The sequence below is a fragment of the Sander vitreus genome, chromosome 4, assembly GCF_031162955.1.
Source record: "Sander vitreus isolate 19-12246 chromosome 4, sanVit1, whole genome shotgun sequence".
Classification (NCBI taxonomy): domain Eukaryota; kingdom Metazoa; phylum Chordata; class Actinopteri; order Perciformes; family Percidae; genus Sander; species Sander vitreus.
In genome coordinates, this window is record NC_135858.1 from 7,673,517 (window position 1) to 7,696,902 (window position 23,386).

The 23,386-nt window shown below is 38.8% G+C and overlaps 3 protein-coding genes across 5 annotated transcripts; all 3 read left to right on the forward strand.

Annotated features, from left to right (window-relative positions):
• The first annotated feature begins 2,942 nt into the window (after positions 1-2,942).
• Positions 2,943-4,159, forward strand: gnrh2 (gonadotropin-releasing hormone 2). The gene is made up of 3 exons (XM_078247379.1): positions 2,943-3,080; positions 3,190-3,273; positions 4,121-4,159. The coding sequence occupies exons 1-3, from the start codon at positions 2,946-2,948 to the stop codon at positions 4,157-4,159; spliced, it is 258 nt and encodes an 85-aa protein (XP_078103505.1). The 5' UTR covers positions 2,943-2,945.
• A 727-nt stretch (positions 4,160-4,886) lies between these two features.
• zmat1 (zinc finger matrin-type 1) lies at positions 4,887-12,492 on the forward strand. 2 transcript variants are annotated; one of them, XM_078247957.1, is made up of 7 exons: positions 4,887-5,044; positions 7,381-7,487; positions 7,593-7,676; positions 7,995-8,130; positions 8,277-8,570; positions 10,229-10,319; positions 10,527-12,492. In XM_078247957.1, exons 1-7 carry the CDS (start codon positions 4,906-4,908, stop codon positions 11,512-11,514), a joined length of 1,839 nt encoding a protein of 612 aa, XP_078104083.1. In that variant the 5' UTR covers positions 4,887-4,905; the 3' UTR covers positions 11,515-12,492. The 2 variants fall into 2 exon arrangements, with proteins under 2 accessions (XP_078104083.1, XP_078104085.1); XM_078247959.1 differs by lacking the exon at positions 4,887-5,044 and adding an exon at positions 5,086-5,859.
• A 3,516-nt stretch (positions 12,493-16,008) lies between these two features.
• On the forward strand, positions 16,009-20,553 carry cd8b (cd8 beta). 2 transcript variants are annotated; one of them, XR_013501854.1, is made up of 7 exons: positions 16,009-16,157; positions 17,411-17,761; positions 18,689-18,775; positions 19,090-19,176; positions 19,322-19,376; positions 19,485-19,535; positions 19,688-20,553. XR_013501854.1 is itself a non-coding variant. In XM_078247960.1 (7 exons), exons 1-6 carry the CDS (start codon positions 16,103-16,105, stop codon positions 19,492-19,494), a joined length of 624 nt encoding a protein of 207 aa, XP_078104086.1. In that variant the 5' UTR covers positions 16,009-16,102; the 3' UTR covers positions 19,495-19,535; positions 19,688-20,553. The 2 variants fall into 2 exon arrangements, 1 of the variants encoding a protein (XP_078104086.1); XM_078247960.1 differs by having other exon boundaries at positions 19,322-19,355.
• The last annotated feature ends 2,833 nt before the right edge of the window (positions 20,554-23,386 follow it).

The window sequence follows — 23,386 nt, forward strand, 5'->3', positions numbered from 1 at the left end:
TAGTCGCTGCTACGTCATCTTCTCATTGACTTTACTTTGGCATTGTTTTCCGTGGTGGCCACACAAAATTTTCACACATTCCGTGCCACCACCACGTAATGCGCTGTTAACAGTTTGTGCTCATTTCACGGAATTCTGTGAGATCAGGCTGAAATAACCCTGGTGATGACATCATCAGGGTCAGCTTGAGACTTAAATGATTTAACACAAAGTCTGAAGAACTGAGCATTTAGGAGGTTGAAAGGAAAAGATGGTTTCAAGTTGCATTAACAGAAATGTAGGATCCAGGGATTTTGGAGCTTGACTCATACTGGAATCTCAAAGTCTGGAACTTTAGCTTATTCACCGTATCCCCCAGAGTTAGATAAGTCCATACATACCCATCTCATCTCCGTGCGTGTCGTAACTCTTTCCAACGGCTCCACCGGTAGCTTAGCCTAGCACGGATCCTGAAGGTAACCGGTTCCAACTAGCCTACTGCTCCGAATAAGTGACAAAATAACGCCAACATGTTCCTAATTACATGTTGTGATTTGTATAGTCACAGCGTGTACCAATAACAAGACCACATGAGACACAGCCATCTTCTAACCGTATACAAACTGGGAACTATATTCTCAGAAACGCGAAGCAGTGCTACTTCTGCTACTTGGGCGGAGTGATATGCTTGCAGCACCTGAGAAGCCCCGAGCAGAGAGTAGAAATGCTTCGCCTACGCACGGAGATGAGAAGGGTATGTATGGACTTATCTAACTCTGGGGGTTACGGTGAATAAGCTAAAGTCCCAATAAGTCGGCGTGTTCCTTTAAGTGCAATGGTGAATCACTGAGTACCCCTTTAAGATGGAATGATTGAGGATCAGGAAAACGTTGATCCACGGGTTTCTTTAATACATGAATACACTATTTAGTGACAAACCTTTTACTGTCAAGCTCAATCTGCAGAGGCCCATGTCGAGGAAATCAAGAGAGGGTTAATTTGACATGCATACCAGCAAGAGATTCACACCAGTGTGTTTATCGGTTAAAAGCTTGAAGACATTTTTGTTGAATTAATGCTGTGAAATCTCAGGACAAAATACAAGGTGACAGGATGGTCAGACCTCTGATATTAAACCTTCATGTGCTACACTATTAACAAGAAAAAGAAATTGCAGATAACAACATGGCCACCTATCAGTATATGTAACATTTGTAAAGGTTCATTCACAGACTTCTGAAGGTAATTGGTCTTGCTTCACATTGACAGGTGGTCATGTCTCATCAGTGACTCATCTTGGAGTCATCTCGCTTCAACCAATCAGTGGCACCAAACAGTTCTGTGTCACAACGCTCAAGCTGGCAGTTAAACTGAGTCAACAGCAATATGTCACACTGTCAGTCACTTCCTGAGTAAGAACTGGCTCTGCATCTAAAATACATTTCCTCATCAGTGGCCTGGACAGGAATCCACTGTGTTTGTTCCTGTGTCATCAGATGCCCCTGTTTCCCCTCACGGAAGGGTCAACAGGGTTGAAGGGAGGATGTGGTCGGTCACTGTGGTCAAAACAGGTGCAAAAAAGAGGAAATTGGATCTATTGAGGTTTACATTCTGACAAGCACCTACTGTAGTTTGATCTGAGCGATATGGTGAAATACTATCAGACAGACTAAAATGTAATGTCGGCAGGGCCCAGACTATAGAAGCCAGAAACTAGGCTATTAAACTCCAGCACACATTTTCATGAGTTATCTGTAAGTGGCCCTTTATAGATTTAATGCATTAAATAGCACTTTTGAGACATTTTCCATATTTTAGTTTCTTAAGTCTGTGCTTTAATGTACCTGAGAAATTATGAATCCCATCATTATGTCATTATTCTTCTAATTGAATGACTTAAATCTGTTATTCAGCCAGAGTGAGAGTATTTGGACGTGGATTAGGGGGATGTATGTGAGCAGATGAGCATCCCAGGGCTGTCAGTGCTGTTTGCAGGTGATCATTTGGATTGAGCATGTCTTCTGGACCTCTTGTCCCCAGGGCCCGTTCATTTCACCACTGGGAACAGAGGGACCAAAGGGGTCAGTGATGGGCGGGGCAATTTGGGAATGATAATGGAAATGTGAGTTGGGAGGGGTACATATATTGAGGAGGAGGATGAGTTTGAAGACAATCTCTACAGTAATACACTTGTAAAACTGTGAGATACCTTTAGCAACTGACCAACTGAAGGGCAAGCAGAGTGAGCTTCTGGCAGGACGTCAACGGACACCTGTAGTGATAAAGTTGTGAGACTAAGGTAAGGACGCTTACTTACACTTCTACATAGTTTTACTGTCTGAAGTAGGCTTTGGAAATATTAGAATAAATATTACAATGAATGTTGTTGGAGACCTGAAGATTTGATATTTTAATAATTGATATTTTAGTTCAGCAGTTTAACATTTGTCATAAGAACTCCATGTATCTTTAATTATCACAGCATAGCATTGGGGAAAACTGTCTATTTAAAAGGCAATAAATGATTAAAGTCCCTGAAATGATAGCCCATGTAACAATGTTGTTCTAAATGCAATAACATGTTTAGCTGATTTGTGGCAAGCATTTTACATTTTTACTTGTCAAATTCACTGTTAGCAAACTTGCAGGAAAATATTTCAGTCTAAATGTTAAAACTCATAGCATTATTGTATTTTAGCGGTGACAGACACCTCTACTCTATTTACAGTATGGTCTAGTCTGTTGAGTTTTTATTGCAGGAAAAGCTAAATCAAGGATGCCTTTTCAGTTCAATCTTTCTGCTACACAAAAACTATATTCCACATTTGAATGATGGAAAATATAATATGGTATTTAAACGCTTTGCAATTTGATTTTTCTAAGTTAAATACCAAAGGATCAAAGATAATAGCCTCTTATAGTCAGAGCCAATGGAGTGTCCATCTTTGCCTTCAGGTGAGAATACCATGTGTGTGTCTCGACTGGTTTTGCTGCTTGGGCTGCTGCTATGTGTGGGGGCTCAGCTGTCCAACGCCCAGCACTGGTCCCACGGTTGGTACCCTGGAGGCAAGAGAGAGCTGGACTCTTTCGGCACGTCAGAGGTCAGGATCAGTTTTCTCATTCAGTGAACATTTCCTGTTAAGACTGAAGCTATTCTTTACATCTTTACTATTCTCTCATATTCTGGATCTCACTCTCTCTGTTTCTTAGATTTCAGAGGAGATTAAGCTGTGTGAGGCAGGAGAATGCAGCTACTTGAGACCCCAGAGGAGGAGTATTCTGAGAAACATTATTGTAAGTGAACTAATGGTACCCTATCCAGTGCTGCATGGATGCAGGTTGTATAAATAAAAGTAATTTGAGCTGCCTAATGTCCTACTGTAATCAAAGGGGTGTGTTAACCAGTTGTGGTAAAGAGGTAATTAGCTGATCAATAGCTAATGTGTTATTCACCAAACTAGTGCAGAGAGAGAGAGAGAGAGAGAGAGAGAGAGAGAGAGAGAGAGAGAGAGAGAGAGAGAGCGAGATGGTGTCTCCTGTCGTATGATCGTTAACAAATTTTAATTTCAGCAGATCTGAGGCGTATTTCACATTTTAGCTGCCAAAGCTCCGCTGCTTTCTTCAACCCTCTCTGTGTCTGGTCCTGCGCTCACTCAGTGTGCAGTGTGAGAGAGGGAGTGGCCAGGAGCTAGAGCGGCAAAAGCCAATGTGTGCTTCTTTTACCAATATATATTTACCAATATATTTTGCATTTCTAATCCAAACAACGTCAAACTTGGCACCGCACTTACTCGTGCCCGTAGCAAGACACTTGTCAAGTTTGAAATCCATCGGACTAACGGTTCGAGAGATATGCGCATAACACACACACAGACAAACAGACAGACAGACGTTCCTGCAATTTATAGATAGATATAAAATCCATGTCAATATAATTTCTTTGATCAATACATGATCGATGTTTTTTGTATACAAATTTGGAACAAGATAATATAATCAGATCATCTACTCTACAGTACAGGGAATCTTGATCTGTTTTGTCTTTACAAGAATGTGTCTTCACACAAACACATACAAAGTTGTACTATAGCTATTTATTAAGTGTATAGTGTATCTGACTCTCATGTATCACTCTTCACAGTTGGATGCTTTAGCCAGAGAGCTCCAGAAGAGAAAGTGACAGCTTTCCACTCTACACTGCTTTTCTACCTGGTGACCTTCTTCTTCAGTGTCCTTTTCTTGACGTGAAACAGCTTTATGTTGATCATCTGACCTCTTCTATTTGTTATGTTTGTCAGTAAAGTTGTTTTCCACCATACATTGATTTCCCCTGTGGCAAACAAATGTTGACATTGTAATGTCCCAAAATAAAGTATCTATTTTGATATGAACTTTTTTCATTTTTTTCTGTCCAAGATTATCTATATGTGTATGGTAAAAAACATTAGATGTTAAAAAAAATCATGAATTTCATTTAGATGTTTTAGTTTCAGGATCCTTGTATGCTGGCTCAGTGTCTTGGTTTACCAGGACACTTTAATAGAACAAAAAAGGCATATTGACTAAAAACTCAATTGAAAGAAAAGGGATTTTTTTTATTATAGTTTTAATTGTAAAAGTATTTTTATCAAATAGGCTATATTTTGATAATTTTTCAATTAGTTTTTTTCATGGGTATACCGTAGGCTACATTAAATAAAACAACATTTAAGATTGTTAAATGATTAAATACATATATTAGCCCAGTGGTTTTATAGGCTAAAAATTTAAATTATACTTTTCTAAGGATTATTCCAGTGACTGTAAAAAGAAGATTATCCATAGATTTATAATACATTCATGCAGGCAGGATTTTCCTTCACAGCAAACACAGAGCCAACACCAACGTGACGTCACGGCGCAAGAACCAAACTGCTAGGGCAAAACATGGACGGCAAAAGTGTCTGTACTCCGCTGCTTGCGGAGTCAGAAGCTCAAAATAACACTACTAGTACCCCTAACGCGGCTTCTGTCACAGATGCTGACAAAGTAATAAACACTAAAATAGATAGTACCCAGGTTAAAGGTGAGTTTTGTCTAGAACGTGAAAATGCAGCTGTGTAGTGTCCTCTAATGCCGAGCCAACGTTAGCTTTTTAGCTAACTGGCTAGCCAGCTCGACAATCGAGTGAGCTGATTTAGCTTCTTAGCTAAATGCGCTAATGTCAACTATATAACGTTAGCTGTAACCTTAGGAGTTTGGCTCACTGTTTTAAACCGGTTCGTGCGTACATGACTCGTAAAAGCTATCGCCCACGAAATCCTTAGACCACCCTAATAGTGAAACCATACAAGTCAAGAGGTTGCTCGTCTTCCGAGGTCCGGAAATAGTTGGCCAGTTGCTAGCTAACTGTCTTGCGAACTAGTGTATGCAAACTCAGCCCCAACCCAAGCAAACTTTTGGTTTAAATTAACGCCAGTCTCACATACCAGTGGTTAAGGTTAGCTAGCTGGTTGGGCAGCTAGCATGTTTTGGTACCGGAGGCCACCCAATAACTAGCTTTACCATTGGGTATGAGTGACACTGAATTGGATCATCTCTCTGGCAACAGCTGGTAACTTAACTTGAATTGGTCAAAGCAATGGACTGCAATAGACAAGCTTTTGGCAAAATGTAGTAAAAATATATAATATTCTCAGGTTGGTGGTGAGTTTGAAGGATCTCAGACTGACGTTAAAATGGCCATCTGCCCCGCACTTGGTCTCGCTTACCAGTAGAATACTAAAACTCTCAAAATAAGGGTGTGAATAGAAAAAATCTCCTATTCAAACATGTTACGTTGAGATACAGTACCCACAATCTCTGTTCTCTTGATAACTGCTACTGTGATTATCATTTTTGGTAAGTACAGTATTTGAAATGTATCCGCAGACATGAATATTTCGGGCTGTAACGTTAGATATCAAAGTGTGCATTATTGTCCTCATGGCAGTGCTTAGTTTATTTGAGCTAGATATATTTTACATAGGCTACAGAGGGAAATGCTGTATTTTAGTGCATAATTGTTGTACTGCATTACATTGGAGAAAGTTACAATTCTGCCATCACACTAGTATTGGGACTCAAGATATTTTGAAAATATTCCATAGCTCTTTATTCCAATGCCTTATTTTTCATAACCTCAGTTTCACACTAGATAGGAATGGTCATTTTCAGTGTTGATTAATATAACCGTAGTTTTTAATTGGTCAGTGATTTATTCAGTGAAAATTTTTATAATATGTAATGTACAATTATATTGTGTATATAAAACAAAAGCAAGCACATCTTTCATTTGAGACAAAAAAAAATATTTTTTTACTGAATATATTAGTGTAAGGTAATTGGTTTAAAATCAGTATTTTTTTATGACTATTTGAGTAATCGACTGATTATTTCAGCTCTATTTACAAATTTTCAGTCACCACCAGTCATGTCCTATGATTAGCTCAATGCAGCCTATCGTGTGGAACCATACAAATTATGAAGATGTATTAATAATTGGCAGCAAGCATGTAAACAAATTAAGTTTCACAGTAACAGCTCAGTTCCTATGTATTGATTTCATTTTAATATAATATCTAAACATGAAAATTCACAAACAGCACAGTTTTGGAAAGATAGCCAGACTTGAGCTATTATAAATAATACTCATCCATAGTGTTGTTGCAAGACTTAGTTTCAAGTGAAAATTAGCAGAGCACGATATACTTTATTGATGCGATCATGGCAAAGCGGCTGACCTCTTCCTGCATGAAAAAAAAGAAAGAATATTTATCAGACATTGACTAAGTATAATTAATTCACTCAAGCATGAAACCACGGTTTTCTCATATGTTAGCAATATGCTACAAGTGTGGTTTTGTTGTATCGTACTGTAGGACAAGTGTTGAGTTGGAATAATAGTAGCAATTTTTATGGCAATTTAGGAATTTTAATGATGGAAGGAACTAGTTTACTGCTGTCCCAAATAACCCTTTTGATAAATATATGTATATATAATGTTATACAATGGATAACATCTTGCTTTAAATATGGTCCTAGGGGATGGGTGCATCTCTTTCTTGATGTTGTCATGTGCAGAATTCCTGATTTTGAATGTTGAATGAGACCTTTCTCACATTCAGACAATGAAAATTGTAGGAATTAGCATTTCATTCTGCAGCTTTTAATTTTTCAAGAGCACCAGTCTGATTTTTAAGTAGTTTAACTATATGTTATCTAATATAGGTTTGCATTATATAGAAGTGTGTGAACAATGAATGAATTAATAACTGTAATATATGTTGATTTATATAGCCTGTTGTTTGTTCATCATGCTCAAATAATCTTCCATTTTATTCTGGCTCTGTTGTAACGGTGACAGTATATTCTGCCACACAGGAGACACGAGTGAAGAGGAGCTACTAAAGGCTCTCCTCACCGACGACTACTGCCATGTGTGTGAGGCTGTGCTGCTTTTTGAATCTCAGCGGCTGTCCCACTATGAGGTGTGTGCTACTTTCCAGGCGTTAGTCATGGAACTGCGGTTCAGTTTTATTGCCCTCACAAGGTCGGAGCCTTTGTAATAATGTCTCCCGTATCCCCGACTGCAGGGGAAAAAACACGCTCAGAGACTCAAGGTGTACCTGCAGGCCAAGAGAGGCGAAAAGATGAACAAGGAGTCCACAGCACCCCAGGTTAGCACTCATTTAGACATTTTACACTTCACATGTAGGTGCAATCTTTAATCTGTAACGTTAAACAATGTTAGAAGAATCAACATAAACCATAATGCTGCAATCATTTCATGGTAAGCATTTTAATAAGGGCCGTAACTTTAGTGATATTCTTCTTTATTAATTATGATCACATAAGAGAGAGGTGCACAGAGAAGATCTAAGGGATCTTCTAAGACATCGCTATTGTGCTCTAGTCATTGTTTTGTTTTCAGTTTACATACTTTGTCAGCAAGCATACGTCTGTCTCTTGACAAGTCGTGTGGCTGTTTTTTGCAGCGGACCATGACTACTAATAAGGACCATTTCTGTGAGCTGTGTAACATGGTGTTTAGTTCCCACGTGGTGTCAAGATCACACTATGAAGGCAAAGTCCATGCAAAAAATCTGCGTAAACAAGGCATTCAGCCCCCAGGCAAGTGTGGGTTGTGTGATGAAAACATATTGTAGTGATCTGAATTTCAATATTTACATGTCAAAAGTAAATTCTGTTGACAGTATGATTTAACTCTCTGCTCAAGTTTGCTCAAATTAACTGAAATTGATGATTTCTTGTTGCAGTTATAGACAGGTACACGGAGGTGCGTACTTTACCAAGTCTGACTCGGGATCCTGATGATGCTGACCAGAAATCAGCCCCAAAAGGTAGCATGGAGCATCTTCTGGACCCAACAGCCACCACAACTACCCCCAGCACAGAGGTTGATCTGAAGGACCCTAACAAGTACTGTGCCCTGTGCGCTGCTTCCTTCAACAATCCCCAAATGGCTTTGCAGCACTACAATGGACGCAAACACCAGAGGAATCAGGCTAGACAGGAGCTGCTCAAAGAGCTCGGAGACGATGTCCAACAAGGTAACACGCTCCTGGCTATCCGCAAAGCAGTAATAATACAAAGGGCATCAGACCCCAGGAGTCCGACGCAGTGCGCATTCCACATAAAACACCACATTACATCACTTCCAACAAGCTACACAGAGAACAGTGAGGGCAAAACAACATCATGCAACTGTTTTACCCGAATATTCTCTGGTCCAGCTCAGCTAAAAACACAACACAGAATCTGTCAGCACATTAGCGTGTTGTTCGTTACAGAGCCTGTTTGTAACCGTTAGGTTAGTACAGTTAGGCTACCGACAACGTTATCTTCGTGTCACCTGTTCAGGTGATTGGATGAACCATCTGTCTATCACGACCGCCGTTGTTGTTTTTGATGAAAAAATGTTGTCACACATACACCTCAACCACGGCCGGACGCTGATTGGTTCGTTCTGCTGCTGTTCCGACACAAACGCATTACTTGAAGCCTTTCAAGATGGATTTTTTGTGTGATATGTGATCCGCGATTCTCGCTTGATCTCGTGATATTGTAAGAATCCAGCTGCCGTGCAAGGTAAATGGCTATATGTCAGTGTCCTTCAATCTATCTGAGAAGCAAGGAGACAAATAAAATCATCAGAAGCTGACAACAGCATGACAGCCTGATGCTAGCACATAATAAAGTGGCTATATGTAACTTTCAGTTTGTGTTGATTCTAGCGACCACTTTGGACCAAAGTGGTAGTGTTTTTACCACACCTGCTGTCGTAAAGTTTTTTTTTTTACGGTGCTGTATTATCCACTGTATATTACTGAGTTAGCGTTACGAGGAGGTCATATAGTCGCGATGAATGTTTTGCTCAGACAGAAAATCATTCATTTATAATACGAGAATACGTTACAGAAGCATCGTTGCATTCCAAGTGTTGCATACGGTAACTTAGCTTGGATGTATCGTGAGCTAAACCGGGTATCCCTGTCACTGTGTCACGAGTCAAAACATTTTTTTTTGAGTTTGTTGCAACCAACATAATAATAACTTAGATTAATATAGCGTGTTTCATGAAACCCACGGACGCTTTACACAAGTACAGGGGGACAAGGGAAAAGAAAATAGTAGGCCAACACAAACACAAACTAAAAGGACTAAAACGTCCACGCTATGGAAGAGGAACATAATTTAATGTCGGCTACTGAGGTACAACCTCATCGCGCAATCTAATGTTATTTTAAGAATGAAATAGACATATTGCATACCTGAGGACCAATTCGGGGTCAGTTTTGAATAATTTACAATCCCGTAATTGTCTCCATCTGTTAAAAAGTCAGACCGAGTGTGACTCGGATTTTGCCCGTCATCTTTTACTTTCCGTTAGCTTTTAGTTGTTCTTCATTTAATTTCCTTCTCTTTGTGATGGCTCTGCCCCACTATCAGCCATAACTACAGCAGATAACTTCTAAAGTGCAATTAGAATACCATTAGGCCTATATAAAGAAATCTACTGCTACCCTTTACCTGGCTGGATACACTAACACAGGCTTTTCCGGTGTTATGCCGAAATCTGTGACCCATCAGAATGTGTGATCTGTAGCGCTGTCTACCTGCCGTAAATAATAATAATAATAATAATAATAATAATAGTTTGCTCATTGATGTTGTCTTACCTCCTTTCCCACCTCTATGTTGTTTACAGCCAACTCCCTGATGTGTCAGATGTGTAGCGTGCAATTTAATTCTGTGCAGATGTACCAGGCCCACATGCAGGGAAACAAACACCAGATTAGGTAAGATCAAGAATTTCCTGACAAACACTTCATGTCCACTGTCATTGTGTCATCATTTATACTGCGCTTAAAATGTAATCACTGCTATACTGTACTTCAACTAGTTTTTCTAGATCTTTGGCAAAATGAAAGCGCTATTAAGTGACTTCTTTGATACTTACACCAACTGAATAGCAACCTAATTCCTGTTTACGTGTTCTTGACCAGGGAGAAGAAGGTTGTTGACCTGTGCAAATCCCAACAAAAAGACTACAACACGTTTGCAGATGAACTGGCAGATTACATTCAGGTTCAGAAGGTGCGTGGAATCATCCCCAAGGCCAGTCAAGTCCTCCCTCTGGCTGACACTCAAAAAGAGGATGAAGAAGAAGAAGAAGAAGAAGAAGAGGAAGCATTAAACAAGGGGGATATCATACAACTGAACAAACCTATGCCCAACCTCCCTCCCACCTCTAACCCTTCTCATCACCCCCGCCCCGGTTGTTACTATCCAGTTGAAGGGTGGCGTCCTCCATATGAGGGCCCTGCCTGGCCGTCCCGTGGCTGGGATTACAACTGCCCTCCTCCAGTCCTCCCAGGCTCAGACTCTCCACTGTTCACTAGTCGGCCCACAAAGAGAAGGAGGCACAGGAAGCAGTCAAGCTCCTCCTCGTATACTACTTCATCATCTTACTCCTCCTCCTATAGCAGCAGCACAAGTGACAGTGACGACAGTGAATACAGACGCAGAGGAAAGAGACGGATTAGAAGATCCAGGAGGGAAAGAGACAGGAGGGCAAGACATGAGGACTCAGACAAGGAGGAGAAGAGGAGGAAGCGGCGGAGGAGGGAAAGAGATAATGACTCAGAGGAGAGGAGAAGAGAGGAATCTGGAGAGTCGGAGCAAGAGAGGAGGAGAAAAAAGCGAAAAAATCACGGCGAGCGGAGAAGGCGAGAAAAGAAATCCCGGGAGGAGGACTCTGAGGCGGAAGGAGGGGAAAGGGTGATGGACAATTCAATGCCAGAAGACATGATGGGCAATAGAAAAGAGACTGACCTGCGTATTCAGGCTGAAATGAATGTTGAGCATGGGGAAGATGGACAGGACAAGCCAGCCAAACCTAAATACAGGAAAGAGAAGAAGAAAACAAAGGAGAAAGTAGACACTAGGACAGAGGAGGAGAAGCTGTGGGATGACTCCATTCTGGGCTGTTAAACTCAAAAGGCCCTGTTAAACTTTGTCTGTTGAACTGCTGACATTTAGGCAAAACATGAAGTTATCATGAGCATGACTTTTTACTATCTGCCCTGACTAGGCCTGCACGATTCGGGGAAAAATATGAATCACGATTTTTTAGCTTACAATTGATATCACGATTTTCTGCCACGATTTGTTTCTCACGAAGTGTAAAGTTTATTACACACATGAACCATGACAAAAAGAAACAAATTGGCAGTACCAAACATAGATTTGTTTTTGGCACCTATAGCTCATTGCACATCACCACAAGCCTGTAAACACAGAGGCTTCAATGAAGAGAAGGGAGAGCATTGCAGCGCTTTAAAACCTTTTTTATACAGTCCATGTTTAAAACTCACAGAAGAAAGTACTAGTGTTTGTGATGCAGTCGGCTCGTAAAATTAAATGAGAATCAAAGTCCTAAAAAAATAAATAAAAAATTATTACATTTTTTTTTAATCCAAAAAAAAAATCAAAGTTGTTTAAAAATGAAATCGTGAACAGGGTGAATCGAGATCGCGATTTTCTAACGATTAATCGTGCAGGCCTAGCCCTGACAGCCCCATAGTGTTCTTCTCCATAGATGTGCTAGCTGGCTAGCCATGTTTAGTCAACTTGTATTTGTAAGGAATGAATGAATTGCATTTGGAGGAGTTTCTTACACACATCCACAACTATAATAGCTTTATTTTTCACTATGACACTTATTAATATCTTAGATTGAATTCATTTGCACATCTTTATTAACTGTTAGCTATAATATGTCTTATTTTTTTGCCTATCCTTTGGATTATCAAGAAGTCCTCTTGACCTCTTAATACATCAATATGTTGCTGTATTTGTGCTTCTGGCAAGGACTTGATAGATTGTGATCCCTTTAGCAGCCTGTGGTTGGCACTGTTGAGCTTCATTCAGAGCATCAGTAAAGCAAATAAAAGCCTATAGATGTTTGAAGCTTAGTCATTTCTTTTATTAAGCTGTGTGCTTTCACTCAGAGGCACACGCTGAAAGAAGCCTATCAGAGTGCATCTCTGATAGCCTAGACAGGTTTAATATGTATGTTGTAAATAATGGAATGATACAATTATAATAAGTTGTCTGTTGCACATTTTTGAAAAAATGAGAGTTGACATTGCCCTAGTCTAGAGTGCATTGTCTGCATGTGCATGTGTTATGGATGTATTTGCACATCCAGGCAGCTCACAAAGTATTTGGGGTCAGACAGGTGCAAAGGTTCAAATGAGGACAGCTCTTTACAAACTTCAAAATTTATGTTCAGATGCAGTCTGAAGAATTGAACAAAGGCAGTCTACGGTATTTAAATGTGACTGAAAACAGAGGCAAAGTAAAGTTGTTGCAATTCATTCCAATTTCCAACTGTCCTCTTGACTCATAAAGATCCACTCAAAATATAGCTTTTTTATTTAGAACATATTTCTAAATAGGTCCTGAAGAGTCTAAAATAGTGCCTAGGCTGGACCAGCCGCTGTTTGATCTTATTGGCACAGCATACTTAGGCTTGCTGTTTTTTGGACCACATTGCAAAACTTTATCAGTAAGTGCTACGCAAGTTTCTATCTAAGGCCGCTTCATGAATTGACAGAGGGCTTGTTTGGCTATGTTAAAAACTAGATTTCCAGAAGATTCAGGTTTTAGGTTAGCTTGCACTATGGACTCTGATAACAGACTAAAAACCTGCTCAAACAGGCCTGCAGATTAAATATCTTTAAAAAAAGACGTGTTACGGTACATGGACTAACTTTAAAGTATGGCATTTGTGCGGTTTATTGCTGTATGTCAAATAGTTGTTTGCATTAGGATCCTGAGAGCAGAATGGTGCGCAATATGTGACTCTTTGGAACAGGAGAACACAATATTCAAGCCAAAATAGTGTTATACATCAAAAACATGCACGCAGCTCGTAGTGAGTTTTAAAGTTAAGTCGTTGTTGAAAAGACTTAGATGTCAGCTTGGTTACTGTTCAAGGTACCGGTGTTGATAGCAAAAGAAACGTGAATGAGAGAAACCTTCTGAAGGGAGGTCTCGACTTTAAATAGTATTTGTTTAAAGCATTGCTACCAATGACAATCAAACAAACTCCTAAATCTGTGACACTTACAATAATATGGACATGAAGTGTCTTATCTGAAAATACTAAACTTTAAAAAAGAAAATTAGCTGATGAGAGGGGCAGGGAAATGAAATAAGAGGCAAACTTCTCTGCAGGCTGTTTTTGACTCTGCTCCGAGTCAAAAGTCAGATCAACAAAGGCTTGATAGCTCAGCGATGTGTAACGAGCAGCTCTGAAGCCCCCTGAGATCTCCTGTTTTCAAAGAATCCTGTGGTGTCGTTCCCTGTCTCGCTCGAGTCTCCGACCCCCGTAGAGCTATAGGGTACCCACATCCTCTTACTTTAAGACCCCCACCAGACCGTTCTACACCCTAACCTTTCATGCACACACAAAACAATCCTGAGACAAACAATTCCACAGAAAACACTCTTAAGTGCAAATTAGGTTTACAATAAAACAACTTTATTGTCTAGCCAAGGTCAGAAAATCCTCTTTATTATGGAAGTTATGAGGATAATCAGACATTTGGACCTCATTTTAAGGGCAGAATGGCAAAATAAATAGAAATGCCAATAAATGTGACGTATTACTTTTAATGTGGAGTAAAGAACATAAAATTAGGTTTTTAAGTAAGACATCAACTGCAACAAAATCTTCAGTGCCTCCTCGCCACTTTCTAATGCAGTGTACCTCCTGTAAGTCATTGCTGTTCATAAATCGCAATATCGTTCACATATGGTTCAGGGTTGATGAAAAGACAGTGTCAGCCTCAGTCTTTGGAATATCCACATACAAATTTGATTGCTAATATTACTAGTTTATTAATCGATTTTTCAGTTGTTAGAAAATTCATTGACACAAATTTGGATAATCGGTTTATTCTCACTTTTGCAAAAATGCCATTAATGCTGCTTTTCTCTGTTTCATATCATTATAAATGAAGTGCCTTTGGGTATTAGACTGATATTTGGCAACAATTTGAAGACGTCACCTTAGGCTCTTGGAGATTGCGATGGTCATTTTTCACTGATTTCTGACATGGTTGATCGATTATTAGACACATTACTCAATGCTGAAAATTATTTGTAGTTGCAGCCCTAACAGACTCATTTCAAAGGCAGGTGTTTCTAAAAGTCTTTTTTTCATCTGTAAGTGGCGAATGAAATTGAACTGGCACGCATGCATACTGTACACATCGATCTGTCACCCTGCGTTATCACTAAGGACAGAATGAAGACAGTTTGCTACTTTTCACAGTTGGGGTCTATAATGGATTTGTGCAGAAATTACCTTCTACGTCATTTGGAAATTTAGGAAGTACATGTCTTCGTTTGATATTTTTAAGCATGTACAGGCTTAACACGAAAAAAGAAATGAGTTCGGGACATTCATTGTCAACTGGAGAAATTCAGAGATGCCATACTAAATATTAAACATTCAGTTTGTTAAACTAATTGAGAAATAGGTTTAGTCTGTTGGAATAATTGACAACTACATTTTTTCCTTAATGAATTGAAACAAATGTAGCTTTTAACAGAAGATAAGCGATAATATTAATGTATATGGTTTGTTTTGACAAAATGCTTTGCGTCAGTTTGTCACGCAGAAATCTAACAGGGTTTTGTTGTAGTGCTTTCTTAATTGTGTCTTGATACAATTTATACCCCATACTTTATGCAAAGAAAGAAGAAGAATAAGAAAGAACTGAAAAGCTGTATACACACACACACACACACACACACACACACACACACACACACACACACACACACACACGCACCAGTGAATATCTAACAATAATCTACAGAATTGTGGATTAGGGTTTGTTTCACTGATCCTTAGTTCCCAGTACCTGAAGTTTAGGCTCTGTACATTGGTGTACCCTCGCCGTGCTCCGCAGTGAAGCTGCATATGTAGAACTCTGCTGAGCTCTAGGTCATGCACCTGGGCAGAGACCACAGCACTGCAAACATCTGCTCTGTGAATAAACAACTTTTTTATTGCTTGATATGTGCTATCATAGCAATGATAAAACTTCACCACAATTTCAGCTGTTTGTCATGATCACTGTATGTTGAACTGCATCTTTCTCTTTTAACAACCCACATCTCTGAGGGGTAAACACAATTGTTATTTATTGGGTATAAATGTACTTTTTAAGTAAGTCGAGAATGTCAAGACGGATGATTAGCATTGCTTTGTCTGTTAGGTTTTATGCACATTTCAAATTCAAATTTCAAGTTTGTGTGTGTGTGTGTGTGTGTGTGTGTGTGTGTGTGTGTGTGTGAGAGTTCCTTGGCTGGTGTATGGCCCTGTCTGATAGGCCCTGTGTGTGTGTCACACTGGGGTGTTACCTTGACGACTCAGGGCCCTGTCAGCTCAGTTCCTCCCATCATCTCTGACAGCTAGATAGCAGGAAAAGAAAGTATCAGCACAGTCCCTCAGCTATTAGTCAAGCTACACAGCTGGCACACACGCTTGAGACCGGACAAAATGATTCTGCTGCCACTGGCATGGACACTGTTGACAGTATCACTGTCGACATCAGGTAAGACCACTAAGCCTTTTTCGTAAGCCTCAGGCGTTCTGAGGCGTTCTCAACATCATACCTCAGTCAGGGGCCTGTAGCGAGGGATGTGTTGTTGTCCACTCTCAAACTGAAGCTTGTCTGATGTTTAACTTAAATCATGTCTACATTTATTAAATGCAGTCATAACCATAGCTTGTGCTGAATGGTGAAATTTGTTTTTAATAGTCCAATAGATGACACGGAAGGTTTAAACAGACTAAGTACAACGCCGTAGCTTTTTTGTTCATTTGTTATAACTGTAACGCTCAAACTGCCAGTTAATATAATTTCATATATCAGAATTGAACAATTGAACTGGTATAAGTTTTTGATCTTATGCAACAACATCAATGTAATGTGTACAATCTTGATTAAAGGTTCGGTGATGATAAATGATGAGGGTAACAATACACTACCTGTTTGTGCTCTGCGTTAGGTCTATATAAAAGTTTTTAATTTACATTTATTTAGTTTTTTTTATATATCAGCTCTATCAAGGCATTGAAATGGATTGTATATTTGTACTGTATAGGGCAACTCGTTAGATAAAGATGAAATCAATTTGGTGTGTTCTTGAACATCACGCAAATTTGTGCATTTCATACATGTTGGGCAGAACGAAATGATCATCCAAAAGACGTAACAGGGAGCCTTAACCTTTCGAATAATGGAAGCTTTTGAATTTCTGCTTACCTTTAGCTATTTCATAAGACGAGTGATTGCAACAGGTATATGCCTACATACCTGACTGAAAACAAATCAAATGCCAAATCAGTCTTCCTATTTAGCAATTTCAAAATGTCACCTTCACAGAGTTTAAAATATGTTTCTTCATAGTTTGGCTTCATTTCCATTCTTGCAACACTTTTGGTGATAGTTGTGTTTGTTCACTCTGCCTTGCTTGAAGCACAATTACTTGTCTGTGCTTTAACTTTACAATTAGTTTTTATTTTGTTAAGTAGGATAGACTTCACAGGCACTGTTGCCTAAGACTTTTCCTTAAACCGTTCTAAACACCAAATGATGGACAAGTCGGCTTGAGACATCCCAAAGAGTAACCTTTTTGAGAAAATACACAATTCTTGGGAGTTTGGGTGGCCTTGACTTTGTTCTCGTGTTTTAGAGCCCCGGCTGTTAACGATATATGACCCTAAAGTCCCATACTGGACTTTATGAGTTGTACAAGCGTGTGCATGTTGAAATCTCAAACATCCCTCTATTTCCACTCCTAGGTTCGAGCCAGATCCTGCAGCAAGAACCCGTCAACAATCTTTATGCCAAGATCCTCAGTACAGAGGAGATTGGGTGTGACTGGGGTAACATCTCCTTTGACTCTGTCTACTGGTTCCGCAGTATTTCCAACCACCGCAAAGTAGAGTTCCTAGGCCAATGTACCATTGTACGTCCTACATATGGGGCTAATGTGGACAAGACACGATTCAAATTCATCTCGAAGAGCATGTCCTTTACGCTACGCATCATCAATGTGACAGAAGAGGACGCAGGGATTTATTCTTGTGTTCTCAAGAGCAGGAAAACAAACACAGAAATTTGGAAGCCTGGGACTCTTCTTCTGCCGGGAGGTTTGTATGCTGAAATCTCAAGCGCTTCATTTACAGTAGTTAAATATGAAGTGAAATATCAAGCAGCTGTGAGAGTTTCAGTGCATCTGTCTGAATTCAGGTGGCAGGCGAGGACTAAATATTTTAGAGGCCAATCTATACCAAACCAAAGCATTTAAATCTGGTGCTCTATGACATTGTGACTACAAATAATTATGTGCCGCTATGTACCATGTTGAGTTCATCGAAGGAAGTTTGTCTCACGTCGCCCTCTCTTCTTATGTTTTACAGTATAACTCTCCACTACTATACTATAACTCTATGATGTGTTTATCCTTTTTCTCCAGAGTTATTAGTTCTGACCAAAATCTTGGAGCTTCTTATAATTTGTCTTGCAAACCTCGGTGCGGCTGTTTTATACAACCACATAGACTTGGTGGACACTCTAAAGAACCTCAGTAGCACTCAACACAGTGACTGCTGTTGTTGCTTTTGTTAAGAGATGTACACATGTAACAGGCATGTATGATAGATATTATAGTTTTCATAGGTGTTACTTTGGATTGTGGTTGAACACTTCTTTTTGACTGGCTGGTGCCGCCTTTCCAGATGACGGATAAAATGAAAATGACATAGTTACAATAGATTTATCATAGCTATTTAGATACCTGTGTAGAGTCTATTCATCAATATGTGAATGTATTTAAGCTGAGCTGTCCACAGCCCTAATAGGACTGTACTGGAGAGTCACATGCAGGCAAACAGCATACATTATGTATATGTTGATGAGATCCTAGTCAGGATAGTTTTTTTATGATGGATAAAAATGGGGAAATGGGGACAGGTCAGAAATTACTGGGTTCTCCTTGATTCTCTCTCTTTACACTCTCGCTTCACTGCTGTTTAGTCATCACTTGTCTTTATGGTTGTTTGGTCTTTATCTGACAGTGACCCCTCCAACATTACCTCCTAAGGCAAAACCCAAACCAACAGTCAAGTCAGTCTGTCGCTGCCCTAGGAAGAAGTCTTCACAGGGTAAGTTATTAAGGATTTTTCATCAAAGGAAAAATAGCACATGTGTGCACGTTTGTGGTGGTGCGTAATTAGTATGATGCTCTGCTGCTTACAAATTTGATGTTATATGTGTCTGATATATACAGTAAGCATTTTCATCTGTGAATATGTAGTGTAAAAGTACAAATCTTGTGCATTGTACCAGATTGCGATGATGTAAATACAACCGGCTGTACTAAAAGAAGAAACTATCTAATGATTGATTATATCACCTGGCGATACAATGAAACAAGTTATAAGTTATTTAAATAAAACCATGTATATGTTTGTTTTAGGCTGTGGCTCCCTGGTTCTGTGGCCGTTGGTTGGACTTATTGCGGCCCTTGCTCTAGCTCTCATCTGCACAATGTACTACTTCAGCCGTGAGTAGTCCTTGGTCGATACTACACATTACGCTCACAAATGGTTGTCAAAGTTGTTGAACAGCTTTGAAATGTAAGAGTTAAAACGAAAATGTGGTTGTATCTCTGAGTGTTTTCTTTTGTTTGTACACGTTTTTGCTTATAGGGCTCCCCAAAAAATGTCGGCACCACTTTGTGAAGTAGGTAGATTACTACAAATGGTGAAAAGATCAGTTATTTTTTTCTGTATAATCAAAAAATAATAATTTCTGGATTCTTTATATTTCGTCCAATACTTTAATCTCTTTCTTTTGTTTTTCACCATGAAGGAGGCGATAGATGACCCAAACACTGCATCTACAGCTTATATCTGAATCAAAGTATGTACCTAATGTGTGTCATTGTATTTATTTATATGTAAAACCTTTACCATACAAAACTGGAAAGCAGGTGCGGTGGTTTCCAAGGTTGATGCAGTGTATGAATATTGAAAATCTTTCACATCCACTAACACTTGCCTCTGTGATTGCAGTAGCTGGAGTGCTCCCTAAAGTGATCCCTGAAGATCTCCTCTGCTGACACCAACCTTCTGCTGATGTCAACTTTATTAACAGCGAAATGTGCGCCAGTCAGAGAAGAGTTATATGTTTTCAAGATCAGCAACCATGTAAAATAGTGTTAGGGAGGGTGGACTAGTAGCCGCAGAGATGCCAGTTCACCTCCTGGGCACTGCTGAGGTGCCCATGAGCAAGGCACCAAACCCCTAAACCCTAACTGCTCCAGGGCGCCTGTCCATGGGCAGCCCCTTCACTCCGACATCTCTACATTAAATGCTTGTGTATAGTTCCTGTTTGCACTTGTGTATATTTCGGGCCTTTGTGTGTGTAATGTGCATAAACAGTGAAACATTTGAATTTCCCCCAAGGGATTAATAAAGTATGTCTTCTTCTTCTTCATATATTGACTTTTTTTATTTTGTTACATATATTACAAGACAGCTCAATAGCTTCACCACGTTTAATTATGAATTTGATTTGTCAATATGCAAATGACATCATCATTTAGCCAGGTGCTTTTTTTCATTTCAGCAGATCTGTGATCTGTAGCTTTGGTTTTTAGATTATTATTATTATTATTATTATTAAATCAAAACCAAACCAGGCAGTACTTTTTCTCAAAGCCCACACCTAATCTGTTTATTTACATACAAAACACATAGACCTCTAACCAGCTACATGGAAATACCGTATGTGTTCATTTGCTTTTTGCTCTCTTTTCGGTATTTATTTGTATTTTTGTCATTCATAGTATTGCCAAGTGTTTTGTTTGAAACTGCACTGTAAAGTGGGTTTTCTGTGAGCATAATTCTGTTTAATCAATAAAATTGTATATTTCCAATCAAGTGGTGACTCTTCTTTTTATAGGCAATAAAAGTTATTCTATTATCCTATAAACAAATTCTCTCTTTTTTTTTTTTTTTTACAATGATTCAGTGCCTCGTTACATCCAGATAAGTCCCAGAGTTACCCACAGATTAGTGAAGCTTTGACACCTTGCTCAGGGACACTTTTGCAACAGCAGGAATGATACAGGTATAACCTCGGGGTCAAACGCTGTGTGTGTCTCCAGTGACAGCTTTGACTTGTGCTCAGAAAACTAACAAGTCCTGTTTCAAAATGCTTGCAATATTGCATCGTACGTGTAAACAATTTCTGTTCACATGTATGGAAAAGAAGAGAAAGAGATTTGGAAGTGGGTGTTGTACATCCATTGTCAATATTGTGTTTGGCGGAAGTTGAGTAGGTGAGTGACAGGGTTTGGTTTCTTCCTTCACCTTTGATGTGTAAACTTGCATCACATTCAGTTTCTGCTAAACTGCCTCCAGTATGTGTCAACATGCTTTATTGTTATAATCCTAAATTACAGGCAACAAAGTCATTTTATAGCAAAGTGTGTGCTGTCTCTCTCTCGCTCTCTCTCACACACACACACACATGCACACCTGTGCGTTTGAGGAGTGTGAAGAGACGACTGAGTTGGTGGTTGTTCGGGTCTCAGGGAGTGTGCGCGACCCTTTCCTGTGTGCTGGAGAGAGAGAAGAGACAGAGCTGTGTTCACTGAGATACTATCGCTTTGCTCAGCTTTGAGCTCTTCATCTAGTCTCTGAAACAAAAAGACCACAAAAATACCACAGACCGAACCACAAGCACTGACAGAGACACAGTGAGACAGAGAGAAAGACAGAAAGAGCGTTACAGTTTTGAAATGAGTATTGTAAGAAAAAAAACCCTGAAAACTTCAAGCCATCTCCTGTTGCAGTGTGTTTTATTGGCTATAATACACTATTATAAAATGATATTACCAAATGTGTTTAATTACAGTGTACATGGTTTGGTAACTACAGGTGGCTATCTACATAAGAGTGACATGACACTGTCATGAACACATGACACTGTCATGACACTTACTGACACTTGCTAACGTTTATGACTTGTTTCTAATGTTTATGACACGTTCATGACAGTGTCATGTCACTCCTATGTAGATACCTTCAAGTAAAGTGTAACCCATGGTTTTAACTGTGTGTGTGTGTGTGTGTGTGTGTGTGTGTGTGTGTGTGTGTGTGTGTGTGTGTGGGAGGGCAGGGTGTTTATTTGTTCATTTTTTAAATCATAAGTTACTATTGTAGTCAATTATAAGGACAGTAAAGGAACAAGTTTGATGGATTCCTGTACATACAACATGGGTTAAGTTAAATGAACAAAATCAAACAAAAAAACAGCTTCATCAACATTCATTTTCATGTAAAACTGTTTACTACATGTTTTACCACCAAGATAACAAGCAGTTACCAGCTACACTCTCAGTATAACACAATACAGTGCACCAGCACCACAAAATGCAGCCTCCAAAAAGACGATAAAGTTGAATCAACACTTTTAAACAGTTTCAAGAAAACTGAATATTATAACCTTTATGATGGTAGGATTTTGTTGCGTCATACAACTTGAGTTATGCCAGGTTTCCCTAATAAACTAACAACTGCATGTACAGTATTTTATAATCATTCTGTGTCGATGCTTGAGAAAATAATTATTTCGTGTTCTTCAGTTCCAGGAAACATGAATGAATGCAAATGTCAGCAGTGGATGTGTAGGACGTCTAATACATATGATTTATGCTGTTATATCTGCTGTTTTCTGGTGACAAGGTGTGGATAATTAACACACAGACTGTAAAAATTAAATACACGTAGAGGCGGTAAACTGTACACAATATATTTTGTAAACCATTTGTGTGTGTTGTATCCTGCATCTTCTTCTGATAAGTATATTCCACATGTGTGAGTTTGTATTGGTACTACATTATTTGTAGTTCATTTGTGCATATAATAAAATAATAATATTACATATTATAGTAAATAAAATGATCTGTTAACATGTTAAATCCTTAGAGAAAAACATATGTATGTTAATATTAGTGTTTAAATGTTTGAAGAGTTTTAAGTGTTTATTTTTTTATTTTTTACTTCTATTTTAGTTTATATACCCCTTAATATATATTTTTTACTTTCTCTATTTATCTGTATTTATTTCGGTCTTTGTGTTGCTGCAACAACCAAATGTCCCCTCTGAAAATTAATAAAAGCTTATCATATCTCTTAAAAGTTTAAAATGTTAAACAAAAATACACCCTACACTAATAAATTGTAGATGAAGACAAAATGCTTTCTCTAAAGATATTTTGTAACATTAACTTCTGTCACAATTTCAGCTGAACACAGTCAATTCATCTCAGAGAAACAGAAGCATAAAAGACGAGGAGCACAATATGTGGCAGATGTTAAACTGAAGCATAATCACGTAATCATGTAACTACAGTTTATTGTAAGCATTTTTTATTTTAATGTATAGTTATATATAACAAAATACACTTGTGAATTCATCATGTGAGACAGTTTCACGTAACAAATTCACATTTAGGCATATGTGATAATAGACAATAGTTTCCATGTGGAATGTGGGACTAAACATTTAAAAATGTCTGCTTTTTCAGCAAGAGATAGTTTGTACATGTTCATGATTATAAATATTACATATAAAAGTCGTATCAGATATATCAGTGATTCTGGGTTCTGTAAAATGCAACAGTTTCACATTTAAACGATGAAACAAGACACACCAGCATATCAAGGACACAAACTGCTTATGTGAATGCAAAGCAACAATGT

Excerpts from the sequence above, each read along its gene's own strand:
- gnrh2 (XM_078247379.1), top strand. The coding sequence starts at position 2,946 with ATGTGTGTGTCTCGACTGGTTTTGCTGCTTGGGCTGCTGCTATGTGTG. Across the intron at positions 3,081-3,189 it reads ACTCTTTCGGCACGTCAGAG|ATTTCAGAGGAGATTAAGCT; the intron begins GTCAGGATCAGT and ends TCTGTTTCTTAG. Across the intron at positions 3,274-4,120 it reads GTATTCTGAGAAACATTATT|TTGGATGCTTTAGCCAGAGA; the intron begins GTAAGTGAACTA and ends CACTCTTCACAG.
- zmat1 (XM_078247957.1), top strand. The coding sequence starts at position 4,906 with ATGGACGGCAAAAGTGTCTGTACTCCGCTGCTTGCGGAGTCAGAAGCT. Across the intron at positions 8,131-8,276 it reads ACAAGGCATTCAGCCCCCAG|TTATAGACAGGTACACGGAG; the intron begins GCAAGTGTGGGT and ends TTCTTGTTGCAG. Across the intron at positions 8,571-10,228 it reads CGGAGACGATGTCCAACAAG|CCAACTCCCTGATGTGTCAG; the intron begins GTAACACGCTCC and ends TGTTGTTTACAG.
- cd8b (XM_078247960.1), top strand. The coding sequence starts at position 16,103 with ATGATTCTGCTGCCACTGGCATGGACACTGTTGACAGTATCACTGTCG. Across the intron at positions 17,762-18,688 it reads GACTCTTCTTCTGCCGGGAG|TGACCCCTCCAACATTACCT; the intron begins GTTTGTATGCTG and ends TTTATCTGACAG. Across the intron at positions 18,776-19,089 it reads TAGGAAGAAGTCTTCACAGG|GCTGTGGCTCCCTGGTTCTG; the intron begins GTAAGTTATTAA and ends TGTTTGTTTTAG.